The sequence below is a fragment of the Alnus glutinosa genome, chromosome 4 (assembly GCF_958979055.1).
Source record: "Alnus glutinosa chromosome 4, dhAlnGlut1.1, whole genome shotgun sequence".
Classification (NCBI taxonomy): Eukaryota; Viridiplantae; Streptophyta; class Magnoliopsida; order Fagales; family Betulaceae; genus Alnus; species Alnus glutinosa.
The window spans coordinates 10398323-10415103 of NC_084889.1; the positions used below are offsets into that span (position 1 = coordinate 10398323).

General features: G+C 36.6%; 1 protein-coding gene across 1 annotated transcript; it reads right to left on the reverse strand.

The window, feature by feature from the left end:
- Positions 1-6905: 6905 nt before the first annotated feature.
- LOC133866452 (cytochrome P450 81C13-like) lies at positions 6906-9065 on the reverse strand. The gene is made up of 2 exons (XM_062302983.1): positions 7954-9065; positions 6906-7582 (listed from the first exon to the last, which is right to left on the reverse strand). The coding sequence occupies exons 1-2, from the start codon at positions 8869-8871 to the stop codon at positions 6962-6964; spliced, it is 1539 nt and encodes a 512-aa protein (XP_062158967.1). The 5' UTR covers positions 8872-9065; the 3' UTR covers positions 6906-6961.
- Positions 9066-16781: the final 7716 nt, after the last annotated feature.

The following is a 16781-nucleotide window of genomic DNA, read 5'->3' on the forward strand; positions in this document are numbered from 1 at the left end:
CTTGACAGGGCATTGGCTAATGTTGGGTGAACTGGCCATTTTCCAAATGCTTCAGTGGAGGTCCTTGCTAGTCGTAGCTCAAACCATAAGCCATTGTGGATCTCTTTTGATTCAACACGGTTATACAGAAGGGGGCTGAGGTCGTTCAAGTATGAGGCTTGTTGGAACCTAGATGAGGAGAGCTTGGAGGTAGTCAGAGAGGCTTGGGGTGCTCATATGTAGGCTGAAAGTGAGATAGTTGTGACCCTTTTAAAACTTGACAGTGCCAAAGGGCTTTATCAGAATGGAGTAATGCAAAATTTGGCAACTTTAGTCACACCATCAGAAAGCTCACCAAGAGACTAAAGAAGCTTTAGAGTCACAAATATCCGAGCAACTTAGAAGCTATAAAAGTGGTGCAGCTGGAGATTGATCGTTTGCTGGAAATGGAAAATGTCCAGTGGTAGTAGAGGGCTAAAAGTTATTTGGTACAAAAACGGGTTTAGGAACACACAGTTTTTCCATGCATGGGCTACCCAACGACAACGGCATAATTTTATTGATAAAATAAAAGATGTTGAAGGTAGGAACTGGACGAGGCTCAGGATGACCTTGGCAGGGTGTTCTCTTCTTACTTCCAGCAGCTCTTTACTCGAAAGGACTAGAAGAATGCCTTGCTGCAGTAAGCCCCAAAGTCTCTCCTGCTATGAATGCAAGTTTGCTAAAGCCTTTTTCCCCGAAAGAAGTTGACCATGCCCTTGCTCATATGAACCCTCTGAAGGCTCCGGACCCGGACGGATTTGGAGTTTGTTTTTTCCAGAGGCATTGGCCCACAATTGGAGACTCGTTCAGAAAAGCGGCTTTGGACTTCCTTAACCTTGGTATTTTTTATCACTCTGTCAATTCTACTTTTATTGTTTTAATTCCAAAAATTTCTCCACCGAGTTCTGTTAGTGATTTCAGGCCTATTAGCCTGTGTAATGTGATTTACAAAATTGTTGCAAAAGTGCTAGCAAATAGGTTGAAGCAAGTGCTCCCTTTGGTGATTTCCCAGCATCAAAATGCCTTTGTCCCGGGCAAGCTAATTACCAACAATATCCTAGTGGCGCAAGGCTCTCCATACCATGCACACCCAAATGTGGGGGGAGAAATGATACATGGCCCTCTAGCTCGATATGAGCAAGGCTTATGACCGGGTGGAGTGGGATTTCCTTGGAGCTATTATGCGTAAATTGGGTTTTACTAAGGCCTGAACATAATGGATTATGTAGTGTGTGAAGTTTGTAGCTTACTCTGTTCTAATCAACGAGACTCCTCATGGACGAATCATCCTTACAAGAGGCATTAGGCAAGGGGATCCTCTCTCCTCGTACTTATTTCTTCTCTGTGCTGAGGGACTATCTTCCTTATAGAGGAAAGTCGAACATGATGGTCATATCACTGGTATCCCAACTTTTGCTAGGGGATTCCGTCTGAGTCATCTCATATTTGCGGACGATAGCCTTCTATTCTGCAGGGCTAACTTTATGGAATGGAGAACAATCTTGCACCTACTCAACCATTATGAAAAGGCTTCGGGTCAGAAGTTGAACAATCACAAGACCTCCATTTTCTATAGCCGTAACACCAGAGAAGAGTTCAAAGAATTTATTAGCTCCTCTGTAAGAATTCCAGCCACTACCAATTATGAGAAGTATTTGGGGCTTTATGCTTTGGTTGGTAGGTCTAATACTCATACATTTACTGTAATAAAAGGCTGAGTGCATAAGAAATTGGTGGGATGGAAGGAAAAGTTCCTTTCCCAAGCGGGGAGGGAAATTCTTTTAAAGGCGGTTGTTTAGGCAATCCCTTCTTATTGTATGAGTGTCTTTCAACTCCCACAGGTTTTATGCCGATCGATAAATTCAATGATGAATCAATTTTGGTAGGGACACCAACCCACTCAAAGGAGCATGATCTCGAAGAATTGGGCCAGCTTGAGCAACTCGAAACAGAGTGGGGGAATGGGGTTTAGAGACTTGGAGATTTTCAACCGGGCTTTACTTGCGAAGCAAGGGTGGTGACTTATTCATAACCCAGACTCTCTTGTGGTGCAGATTATTAAAGAGAAATATTACCCTAATTCTTCCTTTGTGCATCCAAACTTGGGAAGCAATCCCTTGTATGCGTGGAGGAGTATCTTCAACTCTAGGGAAATGCTTAAGCAGGGGTTGATTTGGAGAGTTTGCAATGGCGAAGACATCAAAATTTGGGGCGACAAATGGCTGCAAACTTCTCCCACTTTTCAGGTACAATCTCGAGCGCCAGGGTTGGATTCGGATACTCGAGTGTCCACTCTTATTGACCAGCATTCGGGTAGCTGGAATTTCTAACTCATTCAAGCCTTGTTTCCCCATGTGGAAGCTGAACATATCTTTGACCTGCCTATTAGTCCATTGCACCAATCGGACAAGCTGATTTGGAGGGGAGCAAAGAACGGGATTTTTACCGTTAGGAGTGCCTATCACCTAGAAGTGCAGCGAAAGGGACAAGAGATAGGGGAGTTCTCAAGACAGGAAGAGATTACAGAATTCTGGAAATGGCTTTGGAATATGAATGCCTAGTAGTGTTGAAGAATTTCGTTTGGAGACTTAGTCATGACCTCCTTCCTACTAAACATAATCTGTTTAAAAGGCAGGTTGATGCAGGACGAGACAAGAATAAATATGTCATTTAGTTTAATTAAATTATTAGTTTTTGTTTGTAATTCAATAATGGGATTGGCCCACAGTTAGTCATTTAAGTTTAAGTTATTTGTCATTTTAAAAGTGGGCTTGGCCCTTGGCCCAAAGTCGGTCACATTAGGGTTAGGGTTAGAATGTCTATTTAAGCCTAATGTTCTCTTGTAATAAGACAGATTATGATATTATGAAAAAACAGTTTTGTTTCTTTGAGGTGTGACTCCTCTCTTCTTTATCTTTTGGTGGTGAGACGCTGCCAAAGCCAGTGAGATGCTGGTTTCTTCTTCCCTATTGCTAGTTTAGTGAGACTCCAGGTTAGCAAAGGTTTATCTCTTTAATTTTCTGTTTATTTTAATTTCTACTGCGTCAATTTTGGTATCAGAGCACAAAATCAATTGTTTTCTCAAACAATTGACGATTTGCTGCAAAGAAAAAAAAAATCCCATCGAGATGTCCTTAGTCTGCGCTGCCCACATGAAGATTCAAGAAAGTTCTGTATTGTTTGGCTTATGGAAAAAGGGAAAAGACGAGCTTTCTTGTGTTTGGTTCAAAAAGAGAAGAAAATAGAGTTTGTTTCCTATGTCTAGGTCAAAAAAGAAAAAAAAGAAAAAGAAAAAGGAAACGGAAAAAGAAGAGAAAAAAAGAGAGAGAGAAAAAAAGAAAAGAGGAAAAAGAAAAAGAATATATATATATATATATATATATATATATATATATATATATATATATATATATATATATATATATATATATATATAGTATGTTTTGCTAACTTTCTTAGTTTTTTTTTTGTGTCTTGCAATTGGGCCTTATGAGTATGCAAAGTAACCGAGCATAAAGAGTAGTAGATCTGAAGAATGATAGCCTACAATGATGAGACTCTGTTGTGGTTACAATAGAAAGATTGTGAGACTCGATTTATCTATTGTTTTTTGTGATTCTTCCTTGGTTTGAAAATCTCTAGCTCGTATTTCATCGTCTTATGAGTACACGAAGCAACCGAGTATCAAGAGTACTAGATCTGAAGCATGACAACCTACAATGGTGAGACTCTATTGTGGTCACAATAGGAAGATCGTAAGATTCGATTTATTTATTGTGTTTGTGCGTCTTCTTTGGTTTGAAAATCTTCAGCTCGTGTTTCACCTTCTAAACTCGAGGACGAGTTCTTTTCGAAGAAGGGGAGAATGATGCAGGACGAGACAAGAATAAATATGTCATTTAGTTTAATTAAATTATTAGTTTTTCTTTGTAATTCAATAATGGGATTGGCCCACAGTTAGTCATTTAAGTTTAAGTTATTTGTCATTTTAAAAGTGGGCTTGGCCTTTGGCCAAAAGTCGGTCACATTAGGGTTAGGGTTAGAGTGTCTATTTAAGCCTAATGTTCTCTTGTAATAAGACAGATTATGATATTATGAAAAAACAGTTTTGTTTCTTTGAGGTGTGACTCCTCTCTTCTTTATCTTTTGGTGGTGAGACGCTGCCAAAGCCAGTGAGATGCTGGTTTCTTCTTCCCTATTGCTAGTTTAGTGAGAATTCAGGTTAGCAAAGGTTTATCTCTTTAATTTTCTGTTTATTTTAATTTCTACTGCGTCACAGGTAGTTTCTAACCCTCTTTGCCTGGTATGCTCGGCCGAAACTAAAACCACTTTCCATATACTGTTTCCCCTCATCTATAGCTGTCTAGCAAGAAGGGAGTCGCAGGGTACAAAAATTATCTATTATGGCTATTGACGGGATGGGTTTACTGTAGCAGCTTCAGGACAAGCTGGATGGGGAGGAAATGTTGGAAACTTTAACGATGGCTAGAGTGATTTGACTCAGAAGGAACACCTTTGTTTTTAGTAACAAGTTTACTGATCCGATGGTTTTAGTCTCTTAGGCACGAGATATGGTTGCCACTTTTATTTTAACCAATCTTCAAGCTAGTCCGGAGGGTAGGCCCCCCTTAGCAGATTCAGAGGCTTTGGAAAAAGCCACCAGTCGGTTGGAAGAAAACCAATTGGGATGCTGCACTGGACAAGGACCGGAAGAAGGTGGGAATCAGGGTGGTAGTGCGAAATGCTGATGGAGGAGTCGTTGTAGCTTCAATGACGGTTGTCCCTTTTGTTACAAACCCAACATCTGCAGAAGCTCTGGGGGCTTGGTATGCATTATCTCTATGTCAAAGACAGGGCCTTAATCGTATTATCTTGGAAGGGAGCTCTTAGGTGGTGGTGTCAGCAATTAATAGGAATCTCCCTTGCTTGAGTAGTTATGGGAAAATTATTGAGGACACCCGATTATGTCTTCCGAGGGTTCAACCTTTTGAGGTGAGGCATATAAAAAGGGAGGCAAACCAAGCCGCCCATTTGTTGGCTGAATATGGTTTACGGTCACTAGTTAATCATGTTTGGTAGGAGGAGTGTCCTCCCCCAATCCAGAATATTGTAGCTTTAGAGCAAGCTCTTATCATCTAATGAGAATTTTCTATTCATCAAAAAATAGAAAGAAAAGAAAAGAAAAAATAGAATATAACTCACATGTTTTACCTTTAAAAAGAAAGTTTCATTTTTTCTCCTACTCCTTTTAGTTAATATCATTTGTATCTTGTTATTTTGATTGTATTATAGATAGAAGTAACTACTTTAACTATTAGTATTAGCATGTGGCTATTAGGCCTCCACGTACACAAGTCAAGCCTACATTAACAGACAACACAAAACTAGTTATTATACAATAATGTAAGCCGGAAGGAGGAGTGTCCATCCTTCATCCAGGATCTTGTTACTGCTAAGCATATGTAATTCTCAGTGATTTCTTAATATAATTCTATCTTTTTCAAAAAAAAGAAAAAAGAAACACAAAACTTGTTAAATTGCTAGATTGCCTAGTTGATTTATTGTTTTGGTGTAGGCATGTAATTAAGTGAAAGCAAATGCCAAGTTTTATTCATAATGCATGCTATTTTTTTTTTCTTTTTTGGTGGGAAACATTTTTTTTTTCTATAAGCACATTATGGTTTTTTTTTTTTTTTTTTTTTTTTTTTAAAAAATAAGCACAATATGTTGATTGTTAATGCATTATGTTGATTGTTAATGCAATAATTTTGTTGTTTTTCCTTTTCCGATTATTTGTTATTTATTTTTTTTTTTTTGAAAAACAAAAGAGGTAACTCAGCCTACTCAGGTAAGTACGTTCATACTTAGCTTGGGCACAAATTTCTGTCGATTTACAATATATATATATATATATAGATATATCAGTTGTATGTGGTAAAATAATCAACTGAAAAAAAATATATATTATTTTATTAATTCAGCCTCTCACAAAAGAAAAATATTTAAAGTTGTTTGATAATCTGAAAAAAAAAAAAAAAAAAAAAAAAGAGTTTTAATTTTTAATTTTTAATTTTTTTTTTTTTGAAAAAAGTAAGTGAATTGCTAAACGAGCTTCGTCATTGAAGAATTTGAGAAATATATGGCTCGTTTGGGTGTGCGATTTTTTCGTATTATATTATACTATTTTTTCTTATATTCAAAATTGCGAATATTCAAAAAAATTGTTTTTTGAAATTATGTTTGGATAGTTTAGAGAACATCAGACAAAATTAAATAAAATTTAAGTAGAATTTAAATTTTTTTAAAAAAAACTCAAACATACTTTTTAAAAAAAAAACAAATGTCACCCAAACATGCCCATAAAAAAAGGGATAGAAATTTTCTACAAACCGATTTGTAGGAAATTTCCTACAACTACAACCTACATATAAGATTGTTACATGTCCTTTAAACATGTAAAAAAACGCATGTTTTTTTTATTAATGCTATAAAAAAGCATGTAAGAAGAAAATGCTATGTAAATAACATGTGATTCTCATATGCCAAGGAACACATGTCAATTTTATACGTGGGTTGTAGACAATTTCTTACAAACCGGTTTGTAGGAAATTTTTATCCTAAAAAAAGCTACATATGACTCGTTTAAACTGGCAACTATTTTTAGCATTTAGTGTAAAAAATAATAAATAAATAAATAAATAACAAAACTATGTTTATTGACAAAAAAATAAAAATGAAATTTATTGAAATCATAGGCAGCCGCATACTGACCTTGACAAAATAGAATCAAACCCAAAATTTTGTCCACAAATTTGGTGACCTCCAACCAATATTGATAAGACAAAAAGTTAGTTAAATATATATAGAAAAAGAAGGAAATACAGGGACAAAAGAAAAGATGTTTAACTATCAGTAGAAATTAGGCACAGATATCATATAATCAAAGTTGAGAGAGGATGGTAGTCATGGATTGGCGTGGACTACAAACAGCCTCCAAAGGCTCAGCCTTTGACAGAAGAAATCCTAAACCTGGGCTCATGTCCACCCTCTCCTTTCCAACCCTTTCCCAATCAAAGCACTGAATGAGTGCACCCAATGCCAATGACATTGTCCGCACGCCCATGCCGGCGCCGGGGCATGCCCTCCTCCCTGTTCCAAACGGAATGAATTTGAACCTCTCTCTTTCTCTGTCGAATGCTTCGAATCTCTCTGGCTTGAACCTGTCGGGCTCCTCCCACAGCTTGGGGTCCCTATGAATGCCCCATGCATTCACCAACAAAATCGTCCCTCCTGGTATCTGAAACCCCCCCAAAGTGGAGTCTTTTGAGGAAAAGTGAGGTAACAAAAGTGGCACTGCAGGATATAGTCTAAGTGCCTCATTGATGACACAGCGAAGATAGGGAAGCTTGGGAAGATCAGAGTCATTTAGCAAGCGCCCATGTCCAACCTGGCTGTCGATCTCTGCTTTAAACTTCTGCAATGCATCTGGATGATTCAGAAGCAGTGACATTGCCCATTCCATGGTTGTTAATGATGTATCTGTTCCCGCAACAAACATAATCTGAAACACATTAAATGCTTTAGTAACGTTAGAATAAATTTTGAGGTACAAGTCTGAGACACTCCTATTTTCAATGGGAAGTTTCAATCGAGATTTCGTATTGATTGATAGTTGAAGAAGAATTTCGAGATGATGAGATGATGCGTGGATGAATGATGTGGGACTTTTCATGCATATGAATTGCTGTCTTTAGTTGCTTACTTTTTACCTTACACAAACTGCATCCTGTTCTGCTACAACAGAGTTGGATAGTTATACTTTGGTTAAAAGAAAATAATGTAAAAACCACATTGACAAGTGACAACGTACGAACAAAAAGTAATCAAAACCACCATTAAGCAATAATGGGAAAGATTTAAACGATCACTTACCAAAACGAGGCTTTTTATGACATCATCTGAACATAGTTCAGGTTCTGATTCACGAAGAGACAAAAGAGTTTCAATCAGCGTTCTCTTCTTTTCCACGTCCGTTATAGTAGTGGTATTCAAGGAACTAGCTTTCTTTTGCTTAATCTCTTCTATCAAAACCCTGAAAAATTTGTCTCTCTTCTTCTGCAGCCTGATCATACTCTTCTCCAACCCTTTGTAACCAACCCACCTCAAAATCGGAAAGAAATCACATATATTCATAGACAAGTTAGCAGCGTAAGTCTCCCTGAATTCTTTGAGATGTTGCTTTCCCACATCCATGCTTGCCGCCGCCTCCTCCTCTCCGACACAGGGCTTGCCAGCAACCATTCTCATCACTATATTGAACATCAAGAGTGAGAACAAATACCTTAACTCCAACCTTTGGGGTCCTCTGTTTGAGACTTTGAATATTTGGCGGAGAAGGGAGTGAACTTCTTCTTGTCGGACGATGGAAGACCTCTGGAGGTTGATCTGGGAGAAGATCTCAACGGCCAAGATGCGGCGGAGGTTTCGCCACAGGTGGCCATATGGAGCCCAGACAGGAGAAGTTAAGTTGTAAGTGAAATGATCTCCGGCCATTGTGCGGGGGCGATTTGCAAATATTACGTCATTCTTGGTGAAGCATTCTTCAACAAGGGAAGGAGAAGATAGTACGAGGATAGACCGGGAACCAAATTTAAGGTAAAGCATTGGACCATACTGCGATGACAGGGTCTCTAGTGTTCGGTAGAGAGGTTGTTTAAGGAGGTGGGCATGTCCGATTATTGGCAGAGCAAATGGAGTCGGCGGTAATTTTTGGTTGTGTGAGTGTAGAAGTTTGATGATGAAAAAAACAACAGAGAGGAAGAAAGCAAGGTAACAGTAGAAGTTCTCCATGGCAAAACTTGCAACAAAGTAGTTCAACAACTAGAGAGAGAAGAGATTATCATATCGCCTTTTTTTTTTAGATGGACAATCATATCACCTTTTGAAGAGCCAACTAAATTATTAGATGAGATTTCACTGTGAGATAGAACGAGCCGAGCTTATCCCATTGCTATGCAGAAAGCAGACAGATTGCTGTTTGTCTAGAAAATTTCATGAACCCCCACTTTCACGGAAAGCCATGGGTCGTCGTCGGCAAACATCCTCACTGCACTAAATTTAATTTCTTACAAAACAAAACAACTTTGAACTCGATCTAAGCCCGGAGGGAGCTCATTTCTCAATCCCATCCCGAGCCGCCGGATGCCATTGGCAGATGGATAAAGATTTCCTAAAATGCATGCTTAGATTCTCAAATTACCTAAATTAAGGTCGATTCTTCTATGAAAAGTGAAAAATGCTATCTATTTAAAAAAATCATATTATCAAAGAGAATTGAGTATATTTTTTTTCGGTTCTTACGTTTTATGTCGTAAAAAAGTTTTGAGCAAAAAATTGTCTTTTGGTTTATTAAATAATAAGCATTTCTTCTAAAATGAAAGAAAAACAAATAAATAAATAAAATAAAAAAGGCAAATTTTAGAAGAAAAAAAAATTGGCTACCTCGTTAACAAGTCACCTTTTTAAAATTTTAATAGGTAGCATTTTTCATGTTTAAATATCATTAAGAATCCTTGTCTCTCTCTCTAGAAAGAGACTATCATCCTCTCTAAAAAGGGTAAGGTCTTTCCACCCCTTTTGTGAGGCTTGCAACTCCATTGCCCTCCCCCGCCGTTGCAACTATATATTGGTGTTTTTATTGTATTTCTGGGTTAATTCTGTAGCTTTTTTTTTTTTTTTTTTTTGTCTTTTTTGTTAGTTTTTTTTTTTTTTTTTTTGCCCCTTTTGTGTGTGTGTGTGTTTTGTTGCTTTCTTTGTATTTTGTGGGTACCTTCTCCCACGTACATCTTATGTGGTTTGATTTAATAGTGGAGACTTTTGTAGCCAGTGTTTATTCCTTGTTGACAAATTCGGTTCGGTTCTCGCAATACTTTTCCTGCAACAATTACTTGACGGTAGTTATTGCCTTTAACACTTGGGGTCCATAACTGAGCTATTTTGCTTTTGTTTATCGCTTTGTACGACCCTTAGAATTAACTGAATCCTTCTGAATCCATTGCCTACTGTTTGTTTTATTCTCTGTATTGCCTTTTCCATTTGGGTTTATTGATGGGAAGCTTCTTTATCAATTATTAATTTTTGAAATTTTCATATCTAGGCTCCGTATGTTTCGAAGTAAAATATTTTTCAGTGTTTAGCTCGTACAGAAAATTAGCAACAGTGAAAAATGACTAACGACTTCCGGCAACCTCCAGCGAAAATTGTTAATTACAGGAGAGAGTGCGTGCAAGAATGAGAAGCTCATACTCAGAAAATAACTTATGATTTTAAAAAAGGGAAACCACTTCACGAAAACTAAAGAAGGTTTTCCTAGTCAACCAAAAATATTTTCAGTTTGACCACATTTTCAAGCGTACCAAATATCAAAAAATATGAAAAATATTTTTCAAAAAATAAGTTATGTCAAAACAAACGAAGCCCTAGATTCATATATTTATCTACCAATCCTATATAAGATTTGAAAAATACTTAAAATCAATATAAAATGCTAAACAATTAATAGTTGTACTAAAATCAAAATAAACTAAAATATAAAGTTTGAACAATGAAACATAAAATTATAATGATAAGAGATCATAGTTCCTAACTACAACGAAATAAAATTTATTGTATCAACCCTTCAAGATCTGAAGAATCTACGCAACAACACATTTATAAAGCTGTTAGAACAATTTTCCAAACGAGGTGCATGTTGAATCAACTCGCAGATCCTCTACTTCGCATAGCATTGCGAGACACTGAGATTGGCTTGCTGGGCGCATGGGTCTTTGGTTCGCTCTGCGAAGTGGGCAGGCTCTCTAAGTCGGCCCAATTCACAACATAAGCCGAAGATCTACTCTTAAGAAGCACAAAACTCGAAATGGGACATAAAATCCACACAACTCAACCTCTCTATTCTTAAAAGTTACCATTTTCTATGACAAAAACCCTGACTTTACCTACAAAAATAACACATTATATTCTAGTTATGCAATGCATGTGAATAATGAATGTAATCAAAGGATATGCAATGCTATATATATATATAAAAAGGATATGCTCCACTAAAAATAGCTTTTTCGTCAAAAAAAAAAAAAAAAAAAAAAAAGAATATATCTCAATATTTTACCCTTCAAAAGAAAGTTTAAGGGTACCTGCTTTTATTAAAACAAAGAGTACCTGCTTTCATTAAAAAGACCCAAAGGTCCAATTACAACGTTAAAGAATACAAAGACTTCCTAAACATAAAATTAGAACTAATTTTTTATTTGGGAGCAAACTACCTAAAAACACCTAAAGATTACAAGAATAAACATTAGAAGCCACTCTAAACAAATAAGCACCACTACTAAAAATAAAAGATGGCTGATCTACGCTATAAAGCGAAAAAGTTCAATAATATCCAAACATTTAACAGGTGGCCTGCAGATCTAACTAAAGAACATAGCATCCAACAACAGATATGGCATCAACAGAGCATGTGAAGCGAAACACACATCCAGAAAAACACCCTGCCAACGAAGATGGCCGGAAAAATTGCATCTAAAAAACAAGAACAACAAGATAACAAAAAAACCACCAACAGAGCCCGGTGAGGGGAGGGGGGGAGCCGCCAGCAAAAAAACACCAGAGCGTCCAAAAAACGCCGTCAGTCGTGGTAATGGAAGGCGGGAGAGTGGTGCGTGGCCATCATACGCCAGGAAGGTCCCTGGTGCATAAATGCCATGCGCCGATGTGGAGGGGGCGATGGGGGACACGCAGAACTTCGGGGGACTCGGAGGACGCCGATGAACCCAATGGTAAGGCCAGTGTTGTGCAATAATGGAGAAAGAAGTGTAGATCTAGATCCCAAAATTTCAATCCAAAAAACATACAAAACACGGTGACTTGCCCTCATTGGTTAGTCCCAGCACCTAAAAAACTCTGCTTGCACAAAGAAACAACAGGAAAAAAGTCAAAAAAAAACAAAAAACAACCTCCACCAGTTCAAACATCGAGAAGAACAAAGCTCCAACAGCCCTAAAAGCTTGGAGAAAAATATCATTCACCCCTGAAAATAAGCCAAGGTAAAACAAAAGCCACCCTATTCCTAAAGGTTAAGAGGAGACACCAACACCCGGAGGAGAAGGCATGAAGCCCACCCCCCGCGGCGGGCGAAACAAAACATCCGAACTTTGCTCTCACTTCGTTTTTCTTCTTCGGTTTTTTCGCCCTTCCGAAGAAAAAATATCTCTCAGGCATGTGATTACGCGAAAGCAAATGCCAAGTTTTGTTCATGATTTTTTAAAAAAAATAATAAAAAAAAGAACAAAACAGAGGGAAGTACGGTCATATTTTTTTTCGCTTAACTTGGGCACAAATTGCTGTCGATTTATATATCAATTGTATGTGATAAAATAATCAACTGAAAAGAATATATTATTTTATTAATTCAGCCTCTCACAAAAGAAAAATATTTAAAGTTAATTGGTAATTAATCTGAACAAAAGAAAGAGTTTTGACTTTTTTGGTTTTTGTCTTTTTTTTTTTTTTTTTTTTTTTTTTTTTTTTTTTAAAACAAAAAAAAAAAAGGTAAGCGAATTGCCAAACAGGCTTCGTCATTGCAGAATTTGAAAAATATAGGACTCATTTAGATGGTGCGATTTTTTCGTATTATATCATATTATTTTTTATTATATTTAAAATTACGAATATTGAAAAATTTTGTATTTTAAAATTATGTTTGAATGGTTTAAAGAACATGAAATAAAATATAAAATAAAAAATTACTCTCGGCCCCTGGGGGTGGTCGCACGGCTACCTCCAGTGCCATGAGGTGGCCCGAAAGCCACCCCCAAACCCCACTCTTTCCTTTTTTTAAAAAAATAAATAATAAAATTTTAATTAATAAATAATAAAAATAAAAATAGTATTTTAGGATGAAGTGGTGAAAATGCTAACGTGGCACTAACGGAGCTTGGAAAAATAGACGAAAAACTCGTAAAGGGACCTGTTTCAAATTCGCAAAAAACTAGAGGATTCAATGTTAAAAAAAAAAAAAAATAGTGAGGGATTTTTCAGGATTTTAGCAAAAACTCAAGGATTTATTTTATATTTACCCAATTTTTTAATACAAATTACAACAGATTATCTATCTCACTCCTTACTTTCTTTAAAAATTATTTTTCAATATATTTTTTGTTGTGAAAGTTGAGGGAGAGAGAGAGGGGAGGGAAAGAGGGAAAAAATAAATAAATATATATATGTATAAAATGACTACAATGTGCTACGGTGAACTTTCGTATAACTAAATATAACTATTATAAACTATATAAAAGGTCTGCTCGAGATGGATCCGGCTTCAGTGCTACAGTGAAAAACTAAAAGACATCTAATGTTTAAATATGAATGGCCCACATTTAACTCAGACTTTTTTTAAACTAAAACTGTGTCGTTTGAGCTTCACTACAAATCGTCTATTTTCTTTTGTAACTTGACGCCGTTTGGATAGGAAATAGAGCTCCACATATCGGATAGGAAATAGAGCCATTTCTTGGATGACATGTCTGCGGATAGAGTTCTTTGAAGAGAAGCATCTTTGGTTCTTTTGCTGTCTGGCCGAAGAATGGTGACGATGCCGTGCTTTTCCATAACTTTATAAAGCTGAAATTCACCACAGGAGAAGCACAACTTTAGATGCACATATAGAAGTGAGCAAAATTGAGAGAAACGAAAACCCAAGGAGCAGAATATGCAGATCAGGGTAGTAAAGTATGCAACAAAATTGAAAGTTTCAAAGCAGATTTTCATCAAAGATGTATGTGTGATGAAATTTTTACCTCAGCCCTCAGGCAAGCAACAACGCATCCAACACAGGGCTTGCTGGGCGATGAATCAGAAAAGACAAGGGAGCTTTGCAAGCAAGAGAAAATCGACAAAGTCACACACTTTAACTCTGTTTTTGTTCTTGAAGGACATTGACATGGTGGAGGTGCCTATGTTTTTGTTCATCAGAGAGAGTGAGATTTGTGGGAGGTACGTGGGTTCATTTTGGTAATGGGCAATCATGTCCACCACTCTTAAGTGATGTTTCCCGTGTTGCCATTGAAAGAGACGATTCTCCTACCCAAACGGCGTCAAGTTACAAAAGAAAATAGACAATTTGCTGTGAAGCTCAAACGACACGTACGGTTTAATTAAAAAAAAGGGTTAAATAGGCTAAACACCCATGTGCTTTACGCACTTTATTTTTTGCTCCCTCAATTTTGTTTTGTACCAAAATTGGTACCTGTGATATGGGAAAAGACGGAAATGGTACCTCCGTCCAAAACTAACGTCCAGCCACGTCATCCTACAAGTGTCGGCGTACATGCGCGACACCTGTTCCTGTGGCACACTTCAGCGCTGACGTGGCTACCATTTTTTTTATTATTTTAATGATTTCTTATATATAATAATAATAATAATAATAATAATAATATAATATATATATATATATATATATATATATATCTGGAGTGGCTGTCACCCCCATTTTGGACAAAGGGGTGGCTGAGCTACCCTCAAGGTATCATTTCTGATACTTATTTAAACCATATGGGGCACATCATAAAATTTATAAAACCACAGGGGTATATATGGAAAAAAAAAATTGTGTTTAAGTAACAAACATTTAGTCATTTTTTGGGTTATATCATTGGCCACGCATATAATTTTGTGTTTCCAATTGTTACACATGACTGATTGTGTTTTGTTTTGTCTTTTTTTTTTTTTTTTGAAGGGTTCAATTCTTGTCAACATGCTATTTTGATATACGACAGGCATACATGTTACTTTTTGTTCAAAATAGGCATACCAAATATACCAAATATTATTTGTGTATAAAGTACCATTTATGATATAATTACAAAACTAAAGTACCATTTCTGGTACTTATTAAAACCACATGGAGCACGTCATGAAATGTATAAAACCACAAGGGTATATATTGAAGAAAAAAAAAATGTGGATTTTAATTTGAAGGTTTTTTTCTTTTTTTTTTTCAAAAAAAAAAAAAATTATAACGGTGGCTCAGCCACCCTTTGTGCCACATGAGGTGGCCGAATCACCCCCTTAGCCAAAATGTGGGTGGCCGAGCCACGCCCATTTGGGCTAGGGGTCTGGGGGGTGGTCGTGGCCCGTGGCGGTGGCCGAAAAACCTAATTTTTTTTTTTTTTTGATTTTTTTTTTTTTTTTACTTTGGCCATTGGGGGTGGTCGGCCACCCACATTTTGGCCAAGGGGTGATTCGGCCACCCCATGTGGCCCAAAGGGGTGGCTAAGCCACCGCTATAATTTTATTTTTTTATATTTTTTTTTAAAAAAAAAACCTTAAAATTAAAAACTACAATTTTCTTTTCCAATATACACCCCTGTTGTTTTATACATTTCATGATGTGCCCCATGTGGTTTTAATAAGTACCAGAAATGGTACTTTAGTTTTGTAATTATATCATAAATGATACTCTATACACAAATAATATTTGGTATATTTGGTATGCCTGTTTTGAACAAAAAGTAACATGTATGCCTGTCGTGTATCAAAATAACATGTTGACAAGAATTGAACCCTTCAAAAAAAAAAAAAAACAAACCAAAACACAATCAGTCATGAAACACAAAATTATATGAGTGGCCAATTGATATAACCCAAAAAATGACTAAATGTTTGTTACTTAAACACAATTTTTTTTCCCATATATACCCATGTGGTTTTATAAATTTCATGATGTGCCCCAAGTGGTTTGAATAAGTATCAGAAATGGTACCTTGAAGGTGGCTCAAGCCACCCCAGATTTTTTTTTTTTTTTTTTTTATATTATTATTATTATTATTATTATTATTATTATTATTATTATTATTATTATTATATATAAGAAATCATTAAAATAATAATTAAAAAAAACGGTAGCCACGTCAGCACTGAGGTGTGCCATGGGGACAGGTGTCGCACATGTACGCTGACACCTGTAGGATGACGTGGTTGGACGTTAGTTTTGGACGGAAGTACCAATTCTGTCTTTTCTCATACCACATGTACCATTTTTGATACAAAACAAAACTGAGGGGGCAAAAAATAAAATTCGTACAGCACAGGGGCAAATATGTATTTAACCCTTAAAAAAATCTGAGTTAAACTTGGGCCATTCATATTTTAACAGCAAATGTGTTGTAGTGTTCTGAAGCCAGATCCCACTTTATAATAGCAATTGAATCCATAAGAGTTGTTGTTGTTGTTTTTTTTTTTTTTTCCTATTCAAACATGGGAAAGGAGATCAAGGCAGCAAAATACAAACACAAGCAGGTAACAATAGGCAATGGTAATCATCTATGATTCCAAAAGAATCATAAATAAGCTGGGCCTTTGCTGGGGCCGTAGAAAGCGGTTTTAAATGGCAAAATGGCTCAAAGAGCCCCAACCAGTAAAAACAACAATCACCGGAAGATGATTGCTGGTGGTTGTTGTTAAAGAACCACTGCCAAAGACCGAAGAGGATCCGTTGGTAAAGAACAAAACTCAGTTACAATAACCTCGACTAACTAATCAGCCTTCAAAGGAACTGGGAGATTATAACCCAAACCACATAACAAAAACAACAAAACACAAACATAATTACAGAAAACACCCACAAAAGTGTGGGAAAACAACTGAAATACAGCAAACAAAAAGCAAAGAACCACAAAACAGCAGCAACATTGGCGGAA

Bases quoted from the DNA above. Each gene is read 5' to 3' on its own strand.
- LOC133866452 (XM_062302983.1), bottom strand. From the start codon at position 8,871: ATGGAGAACTTCTACTGTTACCTTGCTTTCTTCCTCTCTGTTGTTTTT. The intron at 7,583-7,953 runs GTAAGTGATCGT...AATGTGTTTCAG, and splicing joins TCATAAAAAGCCTCGTTTTG to ATTATGTTTGTTGCGGGAAC.